The sequence below is a fragment of the Artemia sp. Qi Xiang Cuo genome, chromosome 6 (assembly GCF_049724085.1).
Source record: "Artemia sp. Qi Xiang Cuo chromosome 6, ASM4972408v1, whole genome shotgun sequence".
NCBI lineage: Eukaryota > Metazoa > Arthropoda > Branchiopoda > Anostraca > Artemiidae > Artemia > Artemia sp. Qi Xiang Cuo.
The window spans coordinates 19,691,201-19,709,103 of record NC_142799.1 but is presented as its reverse complement, the minus strand read 5'-3'; the positions used below and the strand labels follow the sequence as shown (position 1 = coordinate 19,709,103).

Sequence of the window (17,903 nt, the reverse complement as noted above, 5' to 3'; positions counted from 1 at the left end):
GTAAACATTCCACTCGTCATCGTCAACACACACACACAAATATATAACCAAAATGAGTAAAGTCAAACTGTTCTTCTTCTTCTTCTCACTCCTTTGAATTCTAGTCACAGACTAAGAAAACTATATCAAAAAACCCGTTCCTTATATTCCCACAACCGCGAATATGTAACCACGTCTCTGATTGGCTGAGAAGGGAGATGTATCCGACTCGTTGATTGGCTGAGAAGGAAACACGTGATCTAACTGTTTCCGGGAAAGTCATAACATTTGGCAAATTCCTGTTTTTTCATTCTCAGTGAGAAAACCATAAAACAGACATGAATTGCTGTTGACATCCATAAATGTGACAAAGCCCCCTGTTTTTCAAATTCTCACTGACAAAAACATTAAACATCCATGAAAACAGACATAAATGTGACAAAGTTCATGTTTTTAAAATTCTCACTGACAAAAAACATAAAAACATCCATAATTTGATGTTGACATCCGAGAAAAACATCAAATAAATTGAACAACACACATATCCATCCATGAAAACATCCATAAATGTGACAAAGTTCATGTTTTTCCAAGTGAGAAAATTCCTGTTTTTTCATTCTCACTGAGAAAACCATAAAACATGCATAAATTATGTCCTGTCAGCATTAAACTAAATTGTAGATGGCAGCAGGGGTGTCGTCCCGGAGTAGCACCCCCCACTCTACTATGAACCTCTTATCTAATAGGTATTCGGAAGGTACATTTTAACAGTGATGACGATCAACCTCGAAAAACTGTTAAAAAATATTAAACCTAAATGTAAAAAAGGGATTAAAAGGAGTTGAAGAAGAAATGAACTACCCTTCTTCATATTCAAGAGAGCTTAGACAAAAGAGCTTGATTTAAAAGGAACTTGGATCAAATGGCTAGGAGTAATAAACTATAAGTAAAGAGTCTCCCTTTTCAATACAAACTTAATCTAAAAAAAGCAAAGTTTTCATTATAATATATGCAACAAGGAAATGCATTATTTTAGCTCATTCTTAATATGGAAAATGTATAAAGTTAAAATTGTTCATTAGAACCTTCTGGCAAATGAGTTTGTATAATTTTAGCAGAAGGAATAAAATTCCCCTAAAAAGGTCCAAAATTTGCAAAAGGCAAATTCTGTGAATTTTTTTTATTGGGATGTTCCCTTAGACACCCGAAGGGGACACTACCAAGAAAAACAGGAAGCCAGTTAACACAGAATATAACTAGATAAATTAGAGATATTACTTTTTAATCTGAGAAAGCTGCAATTCAAACGAACTGCAGTTATTTCCTTCCTGGAAAGGTTGGGAGAATGTGCCGCTTCTCAATCCCTACTCTTTGCTCCAAAGTTTAATTATGCCTTAAAAATGCTTTTTATCCTATTTGAATCGTTTTGAATTTGATCATCAGTCTTTAAAGACATAGAACTATAGCTCAATATTTTACGTGGAGAGGGGATACAGTGGGGGTGGCCCCCCACAAATGCGGAATAATTTTTATTTCAGTTACTTCAGTACCTGAAGTAAACTTCTCTTTACTTCACTTAAATAAGACAAAACTTGTTTAATTCTTGATTGTTTTTAAAATTATGCCCAGGCCTAACCAACATATGATGTGGGCTACCCACCCTCTACACTACTGATTTTTTTGTTATCATAATGTGTTAATTAAAAATTGTAAATAGAATAGAAGTGTACTGATTTTTTAGTTGTTTGGCCTAAGAATTAAAATGTTGGATTGGAATTAAAATTTTGGAAAAATTTAGATATTTAATCCAGATTCTCAATGAAAAGTAGTTTCGTTGAATGAGTTTTTAATAGTATTTTACTAAAGAATTTTGGTGGATGGAGAGAGAATTATTATTCATATGAAATCTAAGTTTTGCGCAACTTTTGTTCTTCGGCGTGGCTTAGGGAGCAAAATTGCTGAGGGTACAAAAATGGCTGAGTGCGAAATGTTTGTCTCTTTTTGCTACTGATCATTGAAAATCTTTGTGAATCTTAAGTCAATTTAACGTACGATTTGTACAAGGCCTATAAGTCCTGTGTATATATAAGTCCATAGCTTGTCATATATAGTTACAATTACTTATTAAGCAAGTGTAATTATCGTCCACTATTGAACCTCGTTTTGACAGCAAAACTAATTTTTCGCATGTAATTCGCCAAAAATTATAGTTGAAATAAAAAGAAAATACATTAAGAGTTAAAAAATTTTGCAACTCCGTAACACTTTTGAGGAAGGATCTAACAGGGAGAATTTGTTATTTATCCTGTTAGAGAAGGTTGTTGTTATTTATCCATTACTGATCTTTGACGCACCATAAGTAAATTATAAATTTAATAAGTTTCAACAGGCACTGCTGAACACAATCCAATAGTTTCAGTGGCTTCTTGAACGCCAAAATTGCAAAAAATAACCTTAACAAGTTTAATGAACGTGGGGAGGTTTCAGTCAACCATGGTGTAACCTATCAATGCAGCTGACTGCAGGCTCCATTATGAATTTTTAAATGACTTAGATATTTTGGCTCGACCTATAAAAATATTGCCCAATAAGGTACCAAAAGAACTTTTTATTTCAAGTAGACAAACTATCTCCAGGAAAAAATTGTATTCGACTTCAAATAGTTCCAGCAGATCCCATTTCTAAATTCCTAGTTTGACGCCATCTTGATAGCGTCTTCTTAACCCATGTTCCGTCTTATTAACCTATTTTCTCAGTGGAAAAACCACCTTTGTCAGCAATGGAAATTCGATAATGTTGGCAGATATTATTTATATGATATTATACATACACAGGGTTGCCACCGTTAGTGATTTATCATTATTTTTAGTGATTTTTTTTTTATATTACCTAAACAAAAAAAATAACTACATCAGCACATAAATCACTAGATTATTGAAGAAAATCACTAAATCAACCAGAAAATCACTAAAATCTAGTGATTTTTTCTCACGGATGGCAACCCTGTACATACATTCTATATACATACCTTACTATATTTTACGTATTACACAAGCTATTATAATTTCAAAAGAGTGCAAAATTCGCAAATTACATTAGAATATAAGATATTGTGAGAAAATCTTTAAAGAAAACATTAGATTTTTGGGGAATGGGGCGTAAACCCGTAAACTCCTTTTTTGGAAAATACGGCTGGATTATCCATCCACAAATGGTTAAAGCATGCTGATTTTCCTTCAGCAGCCCTATTTCTGCGTTTTACCTAGCAAAACTAATTGCAATCCACTCAAATATCCTAATTTTAATATCATTCCTTATATTTCGGGTTCTAAATTCGACCTGCTAGTACAAAAAAAAAAAAAAAAATAAAAATCATAAACGAATTTATTCAAACATTATTATACACAAAACGTGGTCACAAGTGCGTTATCTTACTTAAAAAAGAAAAAAAAATATCACAGAGCAAATAGTATGCACCGTCAGTAAAATTAATAAATACTCAACTAATTGAAATTATCAATAAAAAACACAAAATTGGACTATTGTCTAAGAACTTCAGAGTTGCGCTGACTTCATCTAACTTAAAAAATTCAAATAATGTAAGGGTATAAACACGTTCACAAATAAAAGTAATAACAAAGAACTGAAGGGCAGAAGTTCCCGAATGGTACAGTGAGTCAGAATATAATATAATATTGTAGCTAATACTAGGAGTCATTAAATATACCAGTTAACATTCTAATATGACAGATAACACAAATAATGCCGTAAAAGGGAAAGGAATCGAACAAGTATATAGTACAAATATAAGACCGGCTTTCTTATAGCTGAAGGATATACACGAAATAAAAAGAACTGAACGAAATAAATATTAGACAGGTGAACAATCACTCGGGTCTAGATAAGAAGGAAGGGAGTTTGATAGCACTTGTCATCTAACAATTCCACTTCGGTCCAAGCAACAACGGTCAAATGTGAGTCATTGGCAAAACATTGTAATATCGTTCTAACATCATTACTATCATTAATTTTATTCGACACTAGATATACTTAAAAGATCAAAGATCAATATAAATTAAATATATGACTAATTAAATTTAATTAAACTTTTTAATGTTTGAAAAACTGAAAAACTTTTTGGGTAAAGTTTGAAGGGAGTCCATCCATTAAAGCTTAAAAATATGCAAACAGAGGTTTTTAACGAAAAGAGATTTTCTTCTAAATGATGGTTAAAAAAAGTTGTTTGTCTCTTGTCTCTTTCTCCTAAGGCAAAATCGTAGCCACGTCCATATATACATGAATACATTTTGATAATTTTTTTTTATCAAAATTCTGACTAATTGAAGTTGTCCCTTAAAACCTATAAAAGTCTAAAGAATTTTCAAGAACCAAGAACTTAAAATTTTTCTTGATTACATCTAGTACTTGGAATTAGTGGCGTAATTCCGTAAAAATCCTGGGGGAGGGGCAAGTTGGAGCCAATTTTCCCCCAAAAAAGTGAAAATGATAGTGAAAATTGAAAAATGAGCCATATAGCAGAACAAAGGCAAAGTTATAATAAGGAAAACCGACCCGTTTCCGTGGATGCTTGAATTACACAGGCTTATTTCAGTCTCGACAATATTTTTCAAGAAACTACATTTCAAGAGGGGGGAGGGACAAACTAAAGTCTGGTAGGGAGGACAGCTGCCCCCTCCCTCCTTGCCCCATAGAAAATTACGCCCCTGCTTGAAATAAAACTCGACATTCATGAATTTAATCTTTAGATTCACCGATGTCAGTTGCTTTGTATGAGTGAGTGAACACTAGCCCAATATTGTAGTCTTTAATGTGTCAATTGGATCAACTATTTGTAGTAAAAATTCATAAAGATCGTCCCTAAACCCTAAAATGAGAACAAAAAAAATTGGTTACTAAATACTGAATGGTTTTCAGAATTAATATGGGTAGAGGGATCCCAACCTTAAAATTATAAGGTTGGTTAAAACCTTAAAATCAAAACGGGCAATAAATCTTTCTGTTTTTATATCTATGACGTATGAACATAACAAACTTGGCATAGGAATGGCACATTTATAAGAGCGTGTGTTCAATTTTCCCTCTCTATACATTGTTATCATAAGGTTGAATAGTAATTTATAATATTTTCGGCAGGAATTTGTTTCAGGGGGAAGGGGTGCTTGAAAAAGGCAGAAATCGGTAAATTGCATGTATTGTCGTCCTCACAACCAAAGGTATCATATGTTTTTAAACATCTGAAAAATTGCCAAAAACCGTTTGCTAGGTTCCTCTCCAAGGGAGGTTGACGATGGTAAGTGGATGAGGGGAATCAAAGTGTGGTTTCAGAGGAATTGCCCAGATGATTCTCCTTTTGAGAGCAACTTAGCAAAATAGTTTTTGAATTTAATAAAAAGTAGGCCATTGCTATTTATTTTCTGTAAATTACTGTTCTATTACTTACTGATCGGTGTTTACAGTTAAGATTCAAAACTAATTTCTTCTAAATCCCTTAAGTCTCGCAAGAAACAAAAAAATAATCTCGTAATAGAAATTTTATTCCAGAATAATTTTCTACTTCATGGATATTTTTCTTAATTCATTCAGAAGTGGAGTCTTAAAATTATCAATGTGAACAAACTAGGAAAAATATCCATGACGAAAACTACTTTGACCTACTGTTTTGACTGCGAAATTTTGTTTCCTTTCTTGTAATATTGTGGCAATTTGTTTTAAACTTTAAAAAGTCAATGATATGTCGTCGGTAGACTTACAGAAAAACACCTCATATATTATTTGATGTGTAATTAATTAATCTAAAATAAGATCAAGGAGGATAAAAATATAAGTTATGTAGTGAGCATTGCTTTAATTCTACAGAACGCTGATCATGGATCAAGGTATGTCTTTCGGACAGAATAAACAAACATGCGATTATAGTATAAAATTCGAGATTAATATTTTCTAATTTGAAAAATTATGTCTCCTATCAATAAAAACGAGGTAATCAGTAGGATTGACATGATTTGGGTAGAGACAACAATCAGACATATTTTTTAGCTTCAATTGACGTTGATTGATTTTAAAAATTATTTTTACAGTACAGGTTTTTGTAGTGTTGGTGGTGATTTCCATTGTTTTTGTTCACATCCTGACGCTTGAAACTAAGGTAAATATTAAGGTATTAAGATAAATATTTTGAAGGTCATCAATACTAATAACTTTTTGTAAATAATTCATTTCTAATCCTATGTTTATACCAGCTTATAATCAACTTTATTTGAACTTTCACTTTCATCGACAGTGATGCAGTAGGAAAGTAATCTGTAACACATAAGACCTTTTTTTGGCGAACAAACTGTTGATCAACAATCGCGGGAACAGATTTGTTTATCAACAATTGTTGATGAACAATAATTTTCGCGATAACACAAGTTGTTATTATTATTGGAAATACAAGGCAATATTTTCAAAATCAATTGAATATTGTTTTACTATTTTGAATTAAACTAGTGTTTAATCCTCTATTTTTTTTTTTTTTTTTTTTTAAAACTTTTCACGGTTTGATCAATTTGTAAATTTTTCCATAAAACACAACAATACTTCGTCACTGTCCTTTGGAAGGAAAAGGGATAGTTTATTCAAAAGGAAGTACCTTCTCATGTCTTAAATTAGGCAAGAGATCAAAGCTAACGGTATGTACGAAACCTTTATGAAAAATTAATTGTTTTTTCTCGTCTAAATTGTAGCAACAAAAATCCCCCATGTTATCCCTCCTTTAAATTTACCGCTTAGACTTGACTAGCGAAATTGACAAGCAACGATTTCAGTTGTGGGTCGTTTTCATCAATATTGTTGATCAACAAAACCTTTGTTGGTAGTAAGAACACGATTGTTGGATCAACAACTTCTCGCCAGAAAAGGCCTTTAATATGGCAGCCATTGTTCTTGTTCATATATTTGCACTTGGTTTAGAAACTAAACTTTGACACATAGCTAAGTAGCCGAGGAAAGACTCAAGGTTATTTCCTTTAGGGAAATGACTCATTTTTATTCCTATGTCCATGTGAGGACATACTTAATCGTGTCGGCTCTTCTCTTTTAACGACAGAAATAGAAATAATTTAATAAAGATTTGTGGTATTGGTTCTATCTGCTATTTGACGGGTATATATCTTGGCACTTGAAATATAAAGTATAATCTAGCATTCAGATAAGCAGGCTTAGGAAGCACCGATATCATTCAGTTGTGGTGAAAACCTAGCTCTATATAGCCCTATATTAGCCCCATAGCGGTATATTTACAAGAACACATCTATTGGCCCTTCTTCTTCACTGATAGGGGTGACAATAGATGGTAGTAGTGTTGGTGCTGCCTATTGTTGTTCAGATTTATATCTTGGCACTTAAGATTTAAAATGTAATTACTATTTAGGCAGATATCCTTGAGGAGCCTCAATATCAATCGGTTTTAGCGAATGAGTCATCACAAGCTCTATATTTGTATGAGCGAATGCTCGATCTTTTTGGCTCTTCTTTTTCCTCGTCCTCAATGATAATACATACAGATGGACAGGGGTCACTGACAATGGTTGTGGTGGTTGGCATTGTCTCGAGAGTATCTTTGTTTGAGTCACACTCGTTGTCAAGTCTAAATGTGTCTAGACGAGGTCTGAGTAGGCCAGCGTTGATATCTTCTGTGGCCTTTCGGAGCTAAAAAACAGAAAGAAAAAATAAGTTAAAAATTTGAAACTACTTTAGGGCAGTCTTCATTCACAGTTTTCCTCCAAAGTCAGCTATGTGGGGTTGAGTTTGACCTATGCGGCCTTGAATTTGTTCGCGGCTGAGTTATGGTGAGGTCATACTTAATACACCCAGAAGATACATTTTTTCATACCATGTTTATTCATATTCAAAGATCATTTTCTATATACTGAATATAGTTACTAAGGTCTAGCCATATTAGTCATATTACCAGTCAAATATCTTATATACAATATGTATTCTTCACTTAATATATTATAAAATTCACTTAAAAAGTAAATTTTAGTACAAAATTATTAAAAGGCGCCTATATGCCTTAGTGTCCATATATTTCATGATTCTCTCTCATAGCAGTGACATAGTAAAGAAAGCAGACGGCAGAATCCAGGAGATTATATCTCATAGATTATATCCGGTCATATCTCATCGCTGCGGCCACCAAGACATCTTCCCATTCGGGTTAGATTGAGGCATTGAGATTTGTGTGGTGAGCCCGATAGCTGCGTCATAGGGTGTTTTCGGAGTCTCCTCTTCTTCTAGTATCACGTGGCTGCCACTGAGGGACAGGGCTTCCACTATCCCCGAATTTTCAGGGATTTCCCCGAAAATCTATGTATCTCCCCGAAAAAAAAATTTGGTTCCCCGAATCCCCGAAATTTCCCCAAAAATCACCCAGCCCATGGTGCCATCCCTAGCGACTATCCCTAGCAAACATTACTTTACATACCATAACTTTTCACTACTCTCTTCTCCGTTAATTTTTATCTCCTGTGTTGCTTTGCATAAGAACCAGACCGATACAATTTAAGTATAGACGGTTCTTCATTTGCTCACAAAAATGTCATTTTCCTGCATTTAGATTAAACCATTTCGAATGCAGTATTCCAAATACTATAAGATTCTTGCATTTACACAATTTGTGGTCAAGACAATCTTGACAAAATTAGCCAACAATTATATTTGAAGTTGTTTAACGGAACGCTCAGTATGATCTTGGGCTTTGAAATTGAACTTCTAAAGGAGAATTGTTTTGAAAGTCAAATCATAAGTTTAAATTTGGCTTTCTTTTGCTATTTTTGGTTTGGGACATACTGTATTAATGTTTAATACTTAATGATTGAACGCATATTATATTAAAGGAATTGATCTTTTTGCCAAGAATTCTTACCATTTAAATTTTTGTTTCATTCGATGTGTAAAATTTAAGTTCTTTTCATTTTTTTATCTGAGAATTGTACTTGTCATACCACCTTTTACCCTTAAACGTATTGACCCAGCACTTCCCTCACAATTATTATTTTGGTCCCTTCACCCGTGTAATGTTTTAAGTGGGTGTAATATTTTAAACTGCAGTTTTAGGATCTTTTTACGGTTTTGCAAAGTTGTTAGTGAGGCGAAAACTTTTTTACGGAAAATAAATTTTGCTCGAATTCAGGATAGCCAAATAATTTTGTTTAAATATTTAGGCCTATCCTTACAACTTCTAATGCTTGAAAAATTAGTAACCCTGTATGAAGGCTAATTCTGCGATAGAAATAAAAGAATTTAAAGAAATTGTGGTATAATTTATTTCTTCTTAAGAAAAATCCCGAAATCCATTCTTCTTACCATAAAAAATGCACCACCCCCTCCCCCTCCTAATGAGAAAAAAATTTGCTATAGACTATGTACAAGCTTAGGGAATAAAGGATTTAAACGGAAGTGACCCCAAAAATATTATTCATAAGAAAATTTACATTACAGCTGAAAGTAAAAATTTGGTTATTAGGCTTATATTGTATTCTTGTCAACTTTTACATTATTTTTGGACTTATTTATCACGAACTGTTGGTTAATAATGGCAAATAATGTTAGTGTGAAGAAAAAGAATAAGTGATTTTGTATAATTTGTAGTCTATAAATATCATGTCCAGGCATTAGAAGGACTGATATAAAAATGAGACTGCAATAAGTATTATATTTGGAACATGGATGGCCGCAGGGTTGATGGTAGGGTTGGGGGTTAATCGGTAACTATATAGTGATTATGAGGTAACCAAAATAAAGGAAAGCATAGTAAAAACAATCAATGAAAAAAATGTGTGTTCCGAGGGGGCATTTTCCGCAGGGGGGGATGGCTATTTTCCGAGGGTATTTTTAGCGGGGGTACTTTCCGTGGGGGGTATTTTCCGCGGAGATACTTTCCACAGGTGGTATTTTCCACGGGGGTACTTTCCGGGGGGAGTATTTTCTGCAGGGGGTATTTTTGTGAGGGGGGGAGTATTTTCCGTGTTTTTCCGAGGGGGATTTCTGGGGGAGGAGGGAGGGTAAACACTTAAGACCTTATAATCATCAAGAAAAAACAATAATGTGTCATTTGTCGTCAAAATTTCCTTTTTAATTTAAATTCGAATTTACTTGTTTAATTTAGTTCTTTTTTGTTTTAAATTTTAATGTTGCCCGATACTTATAGTTTTAATTTTATCTATTTAATTTACCTATGTAGAAACCTCAAACAATATCTTTTTTTTATATCATTAATGAATTACTGAGACTGATGACTTATTCAAAAATTGCTACTGGTATTTACAGTTCACATGTGTTCACTTTTTTTTTCTTTTAATTTGAAAACAATTTTGACGTTTTTGCCGCAATATCAGCAATAAGCGTTTTCAGCTATGAGTTCCAATCCCGTGCTATAGTTCTAAAACCAACTCTGTAAAAGGCTTAATTTACTACGCGGATCCAAGCCCTACTTGAGCCTGAAAACGAAGCTAAAACTTTTTGGCTCCTAAATTTTAACGACAAAATTTCATTTTGTTTTTTCCCCCGAAAAATCCCCGAATCTTGAAGACTTGTCCCCGAAAACTCCCCGAATTTTTAAGACTTGTCCCCGAATTTTAAAATTCGAGAATGGAAGCCCTGCTGAGGGACGACCTTCGGTAGTCGAGTTTTGGGCATGCGGATTACATGACCAAGGTAACTCCACTTCCTATATTTGGTCACTTCGGTTATCAGAGGCTGAGACGTCTTCTATTGTACAGTAGCTTTCGTTACTTTTTGGGACCAGTGGATATTTAGATTGTGCCTTAAACAATTGTTTTCAAACACGAGGAGTTTATTTTCAAGTTGTTGATCTAGGTAACAAGTTTCAGAACATAACAAAGCGACGAGCGGATGTTGCTGTTGAACAGCCTCAACTTGAGTCGGAGAAAGTACTTCTAGCTGCGCCAAATTTGAGAGAGTTTCCTGAAGGATGCGTTAGCGTGGCCGATTCTTAGCTTGCCTTCTTGCTGACATGATCCTGAATTTTAGATGGTGCTTCATAAGTACTTGAACTCCACGACTTGCTCTATCTCCTGGTTATTGTATCGTAGGTCAAGTGGAGATACAGTGTTCTCCATTCTTTTTGTTTTTTGGCATTTATCTCAAAATCAAAAGGTTTGGTAGCTTTTTTTGACTTGGTTAAGGTATTGCTAGTATACAAAATTAGAAATAAGGAACAATTTACAAATCTATTCCCTTTTCAAGTTTGTTGCTCACCTCAAATTTGCAACCCTGTTTTTGACGTGTATAACAGACTCTTTATGTTGTTATTTTGTTATTTTTGATTCCTAAAGTACATTGATGATTCTATTAACAGAGATAATTTGTCTTGCCCTTGATCTAAAAATCATATCTGATATAAAAAGTAGAGATAAAATTAAAAACAAGGGCATGTATTTCTCACTAATATTGACTGCTGGTCTTCAGCATCGGTTTGAACTGATTGAAAAAATAAAAAATATACTAGATAAAATTCTAACAAAGGATTTGAGATTTTAATTTTGAATTTTTTTTTGTATTTTCAGTAAAAAAAAACAAAAATTTTCAATTTAAAATTTCAGGTATTTTTGCATTCATGTCTGAGACTTAAAGGACCAGTGCAAAAAAAAAAAATGATAGCTTGGTGTTTCCCGAATGAAGGTAGAAATATCATTGAATGGCTAAAAATTGGCCCATTATCTGCCACATTAGGTTTAATTTGTTGCGAACTTTCTCTGTTTGATAAACATTTTTATCTTAAGAATATCAGCAGCTAAATTAACATTCTTGTGAAACGAAGAAAAAAAATTGAATCCATCAGAAAGAAGTATGTGTTTACATCAGGAATCAAAGTAGTCAAACTGAAATCTTCACTACAGAAAAAATAGCCTGGTTAAAAGAATAGCTTTTTTCTTTCAAGAAAAACTCCAAGCACAGGGTGCCTCATGAACGAACTATTTCAAAATACAGACAATTTTATTCTTACTGAAGAAACAAAGAAATGAGGATGCATCTTTTACATACCTCTTTTAGGGCCACGACTCCCACCAATTTGCCAATGGCAGTGACGTAAGCATGGGTGACATTCAACATGCTAAACATGCTATGAGCCTTGATCAGTGGAGTTCTTTCGACCAACTGAAATGGGGAGGGATCTATTGTAACATCAAGGAGGCATATGGTTTGAGATAGTTCCTTATCCTCCCACTCTTCTCTCTCTTCTACATTTAAGTCGATACCTCGCATCTAAAAAGTAAGGAAAATATTATTAAAATGCTGGTAATTTTCAAGACGAGTTGCAGAAAGAAAATTTCTTTTCATTCGAAAAATTATCTTTTTCGAAAGGGAGGATCGAGGTCCAAAATAGTCAAAAATACGAATATGAAATTTTTGAAGAGCGGGATAATTTGAATTTGGAAAAATTTACTGTTAGAGCAAATAGAAAATAAAAACGATGCTCAAGCAGTCGACTCAAACCTAGAGCATTAAAAAACATATCATGAATTTGGTCGGTTAGGTTCTTATTTTTGCCAAATTAAAAAATGAGAACTTTTTTTCAAATAAAATTAAGAGCGATATTAAAACTCGAACTAACTGGAAATGTCCTGTATCTCAAGAGGCACGAGCCCTCAAACCCGCTATAACCTTCCATTCTTTACGTTATAGTTTAACTGGTACTTAATTGTCAATTTACTTTAATTTGAAAAGGCCCGTTTTTTTAATTTAATTCACGTTTGTTTTAAATATGATGATTAGTCTATCCAAGATGTTTAATATTTTACAGTCCTTTGTAACAAAATATTTACTTACAGTTCTTTAACATTCATTACTAGTTCTTTTCAGAAGGCTCGTTGAGTTGAATTTCTAATTATTCTTACTAAGTCCTTGTTTTTCTCATAAAAGAGGTCGTGCTCGCAGACATATACGTTTTGTATCTAATTGATCTACCGCCTGACATACGACTGGGATTGACCTTTCAGCAAAAATGGGAGTAACTGCAGTAAAAACTGTATTAAATCACCGTCAAATTGGGATAGCTTAATTGAAAAAACATCACAATTTTTTTTTTATTTACCCATTGCTTGATCCCATTGAAAGGGCCTTTCCTTTTATAGTCAACGCCTATGTTCTTAGTTTCCCAAACTGTTTCAGCCAAAGTGACAAGCCCCTCACTTTACTTGTACTTGCAGCAGGACCAGGAGATTCCGCCTCAATCAGACTCCGAACAAAGCTTTTGAATGAGGATTTCCCACGATGGATGATCTTATGCCAATTCTTCGGCGAACCTAAGCCAGCACTTGTCCCATTTATGGCTGAATTTAAGGAAACTTCCAGCAGGCTCCAGATCTTGCTTGACTAATGACCAAGATTCTTTTTATTTAACTCCTTTTTTACACCATGTTGATAAGGGCTTAGCAAGAAGTATTCGTTTAATGAAGTAGTCGTTGGGGTGACGCAAAACATGTCCAAGTCAGCGGAGCCGGGGGAGCTTGATGATGCTTGAGATTTTATTAATGTTGAAACAAGGTCGGCGGATATCGCCGTCCCAAGTCTGATCTGATATCCAGATGCGTAAAATTGAACTTAGGCAACGTGGTGGTGGTCAAAATGTCTCTCTATAATTAGCACCCTCTGTATTTCCACCTTTTTCGTAAACGTGGAGGATGCCTGAAATTTTCCAGTCTTTTGGGAAGTTCAGGGTTTTCCATATTTCTGTAAATAATGGCAGTAGATGGCTTGCTATCAGGTAAGGGGAAATTTATAAATCTCAAGCGAATTGTTGTCCTCAGCAGGAGACTTGTTTCGTCTTAGATTTCAGTAAGCATTGATGATTTCGTAGAGGTCTTGGGGAGACGTGTTTATATAGTGGTGCCCCATAGAGACCGAGGGTGGTGTGTTTTCCGCTTCTACAGTCATATTTATGTCAATCAGCTTCGTGGGAATTTATTTAACCGTCAGCTCCCCATACTGATGGCACCCTGTGTTTGTTGGTATTCGATTGCGTCAGGTGTGTGACTCATCGAAATCTGCTGGACTACCATTTTGAGGTGCACAACCCGGACTTCCCATCGACGGTTAGGGACGGAGGAATACCCCCAATAACTGCAAATACCTCACAACCACGAGACAAATGGCCTGTTTGAACCCCTTTGATCCCAACCTAACCATCCCTGGTTTCAGTTCGGTGGCAAGATAAAAATTATTTTCATTCGTTCCGTATGAAAAATATGCAATAAATAGAATAGCTGTCTCTTATGAAGCTGCCCTGTTCTCATAAACGAATTTTCCACTCATTTTATCTAGTATAAGAAACCTCTAATCCGTCAAAGCTAACTGCACAAACTAGTTCCTAGATTTCTAGTATGTGCTGAAACATTGATTTCTTATCTGCTTATTCATGCATTATTTTGAGCAGATCTATCTGATCCAAGTGGATGGGTCAGATCTGTTTGATCCAGATTTTCCAGGCCCTAGGGTTTCGAGATTGTAATTGTTGCTCTTCTTGCTACACAAAAAAAATCACAAACTTAAAAAAACCAACCTGTTGCGCCTTTTTTCCCAGGCTTCCAGCGAGCCCTTCTGTAATCGGATCAGTTATCAGGATTGATCCAGAGGCTGAATTCTTACGAGCTCGAAATATTGACTCAAAGGCTTGTCTTAGACGACTGAAAGAAAGGTAAGTAAGAAAAAAAAGGTAAAGGGTAAATGTAAGTAAAGGTAATAAGGTCATTTTTTTCTCAACAATTCACAAGCAGTTAAGCTCTTACAAACAAAACTGTTTTCCCATATTTACAAAATATCCTCCTTCTCCAAAAATCACCATTAAGCCTCATCCTTAAAAGTTTGAATAAAACCAGCACTGCTAAATTTAAGCCACTTCATACTGGCAACGAACAATTTTATTCGGTTAAGAATACATTTCTAGTGGCGTCATCAATTACTTCAGATATACTAGGCATTTTATCTTTATAGAAAGTGTGTCAATCCCCTTTAAGGTATCACTTATTCTTCATATTGAAATTCAGAGACAGCATATCTTTATACCCAGGGGCGTCGTTTGGGGGCGGCAAGGGGGGCAGTTGCCCCCCCCCCCCAATAATGTGGAGAAAAAAATAGTATTTATCCCATGCCCTTTGACTATCCAGATATGGACCCCTCTTGCCCCCCCCCCCAATAAAAATGCTGGAGATTCACTCCTGTTTATAACTAACTAATCAAAGAGTCACTCGGACAACAGGTACAAACAAAGACAATAACCATAGCATATACTAGTCTCTGAGGACCTGAGAGAAAATAGTTCACCTCTTATCCCAAACTTCAAAGTCCCTTTAACTATCCCCCCCCCATCCAGAAAAGAAAGCTTCTCCAGAAAGGTCCATCTTGATCCCCAAAACGTTATAAAAAAAACGATATATTTATCAAACCATATGTAAACATTTTCACCTTTTAATAGAACCTATTGACTGCTTGTAATCTCTATAATGAGATATAGTGGCTTTCCTTTAGACAAAAAACGAATCCATTACCCATTTTATTGTATCACGTCATAATTTTCAGAGCTCATCGACATTCTAATTTATTACATAGAACTAGTTTTGAATTTTGAATGTGTTTCATCATAAATATATTTATCACAATGAATTATGCATCTACAACTCAATTTCTAGCAAAAACATACGTAAAAAAATGAAGAAAGACAGATGCAGATCTGTCTATAAGTTTTAATATAAATTCTAAGGCGCTATTCGAAAGCCAAATTTGAAAGATAGTAAACTGAAGTTGCACACAAAGAGATATATGCAGCACAAACAGAGCTCCGAGCCTAATTCATAATGTTCCACGACCCATCAAAATATATTTACAACGACTCCATAGCTCCGAGACGTCCATGCTTTTATCCTGAAATCAAGAGTCAGCCGGAACCATGATTACACGACTGCAGTAAATAACAGTTCGAATATGGATAAATTCTTTTTAGACAGTGAAAAAAAAAAACAATAAAAAAATATAACGGATATTCTGATCACATGTACAGTGATCGAAGTATCCAGTTTATTTTTTAATTGTTTTTTTCTTCACTGCCTAATAAAAGTATGAATCCCTATTCAAACTGTTATTTATTGTCATGGAAAGGCAGTGCGGTCTTCGAGATTACCTACATGACTGCAGCAATCCAAAATGCATTCCATAATATTTTTTTTTTTTACATTAATTTGCACTCAACCCTCTTATAGTTGTCAACTATAGTCAACTATACAACTATACTTCAACTATATAAGTTCTATTGATTAGTTAAATACATTTTTTCATTTATTGTGGAAGGGTTCTTTCGATAAGTTAAAATATCAGTTTTTGCTAAACCTTATGATATTCTGTTTTTTCCTCAAAGAAGTGATTAGGAGATGGAGATGCATACAAAATACTTCTAGGTAAAAATAGCTAGTCCTTCTGAGACACATTTCGATTTTCCTTTTCTTTATTTCTAGTTGGTTAAAGACAAGTGCTTTTTTTTCTTATTCTGCGGTTTCAGACCAGGAAAATAGAAATCTCCTGGGGCCTTGTTATGAAATATCTTTTTCTTGTGGTCAGGGTCATACTCAAGATTCTAATTTGGGGGAGAAGGGGGTTTAATATGAAGAATGTCTTCTGTTTTCTCTAAATGGCCAAAAATGGTCTTTTGTGTGATTTCACATATTACGGGATGTTACGCTTATTGGAGGGTAATTCTATTTACCTCTAGAAAACATTGTAGTTGCAGTAGTATCTACGACCCAGTAAAGAACAAAACCCGGTCGATAAGGAAAGATTTTTCACAGGGACAAGGAGGAAACTTGTCACCCAACCCAGCTTTGGTTGGGATCAAACCTTGGGCTCCGTATTGCCACATAGAGCACCAATCCACTGTTCTACAGCAGGGTCGCGACACATAGTAACTCAAAAATAATTGCTTTGAATTCAAATCGGATCAAACTAAACAGTACACTATTGGAGTCACCATGGCCGAACAGTCCCCTGGCTTGAACAACAAGAAAAATCGCCTTTTTTGCATCGGAAGCAATTTGTGTCCTCTTTTTTTCCATTTTTCCTTCTTCACTAATAGCAGGGCACTGGAACATAATAAAAAGATTTTTAGGGGCTCATTTTCAAGGCAATTGCTATATCTAATGCCTTTTGTAATTAACCAAACGCAATACTTAAAATAAAATCAATTTTTGCACTAAAACTGCATCTTCGTATAGGAGATGAAGAATGACGTCATAACCGTAAACTAAAACCATAAATGACGTTATAGTAAAATACTTTAAAGGGTACTCTGGGTAACGATGACAAGGTCGTTCGTTCTTTACTAGTCCTGCAAAGAAATTAATGCGTAATAGATGGGATTGCATTATACCTGCTATCACAAGCTGAGAGACTTTGGTTGGGTGTCAGGTCACAAAGGACTTGACTGTCTTCTTTCTTTTCCTTGTCCTGGCAAAACGAATTTGACCTTTTTATTGCTGATTTAACGTGCACAGCAGATGGTTTGTGTTTTGATGAATCGTGTATTTGAAATAGCTGAAATTAAATTTTTATTATTACTATCTACTCGAAATGAATTCACTTTATTAACAAAACCACGTAAGTTATAATTAATTCGATTAAGTCCCAATCTATTCAAACTCTCCTCCTTTACACCCTCTCAGGAAGTTCCCATTTCCCTCAAATGCAATCCATAACAGTCAACGTAGCTAAGAAGAGGTCTTTCAGCCGAAAGAGCCCATCAAAACAGACTTAACTCAGAAGAATTATCCATTTATCAGAATCCAGTGCAAATGATGTGTTGTTTACTAGGCTATAGTTTCCTAGAGGGGCACCAATTCTCAAGATCACCCAAC

General features: G+C 34.6%; 1 protein-coding gene across 1 annotated transcript in view; it reads right to left on the bottom strand.

Moving 5' to 3' along the window:
• Nucleotides 1–3,353: 3,353 nt before the first annotated feature.
• The window catches only part of LOC148950950 (chloride channel protein 2-like), a 256,866-nt gene continuing 242,316 nt past the window's right edge, over nt 3,354–17,903 (bottom strand). Inside the window, exons 15-18 of the mRNA XM_089090525.1 lie at nt 17,420–17,583; nt 14,567–14,690; nt 12,049–12,270; nt 3,354–7,689 (exon numbers count right to left, since the gene is read on the bottom strand). Of these exons, the coding sequence (XP_088946651.1) occupies nt 7,438–7,689; nt 12,049–12,270; nt 14,567–14,690; nt 17,420–17,583 (762 nt within the window). The 3' untranslated portion in view covers nt 3,354–7,437. The remainder of the gene's footprint in view (nt 7,690–12,048; nt 12,271–14,566; nt 14,691–17,419; nt 17,584–17,903) is intronic.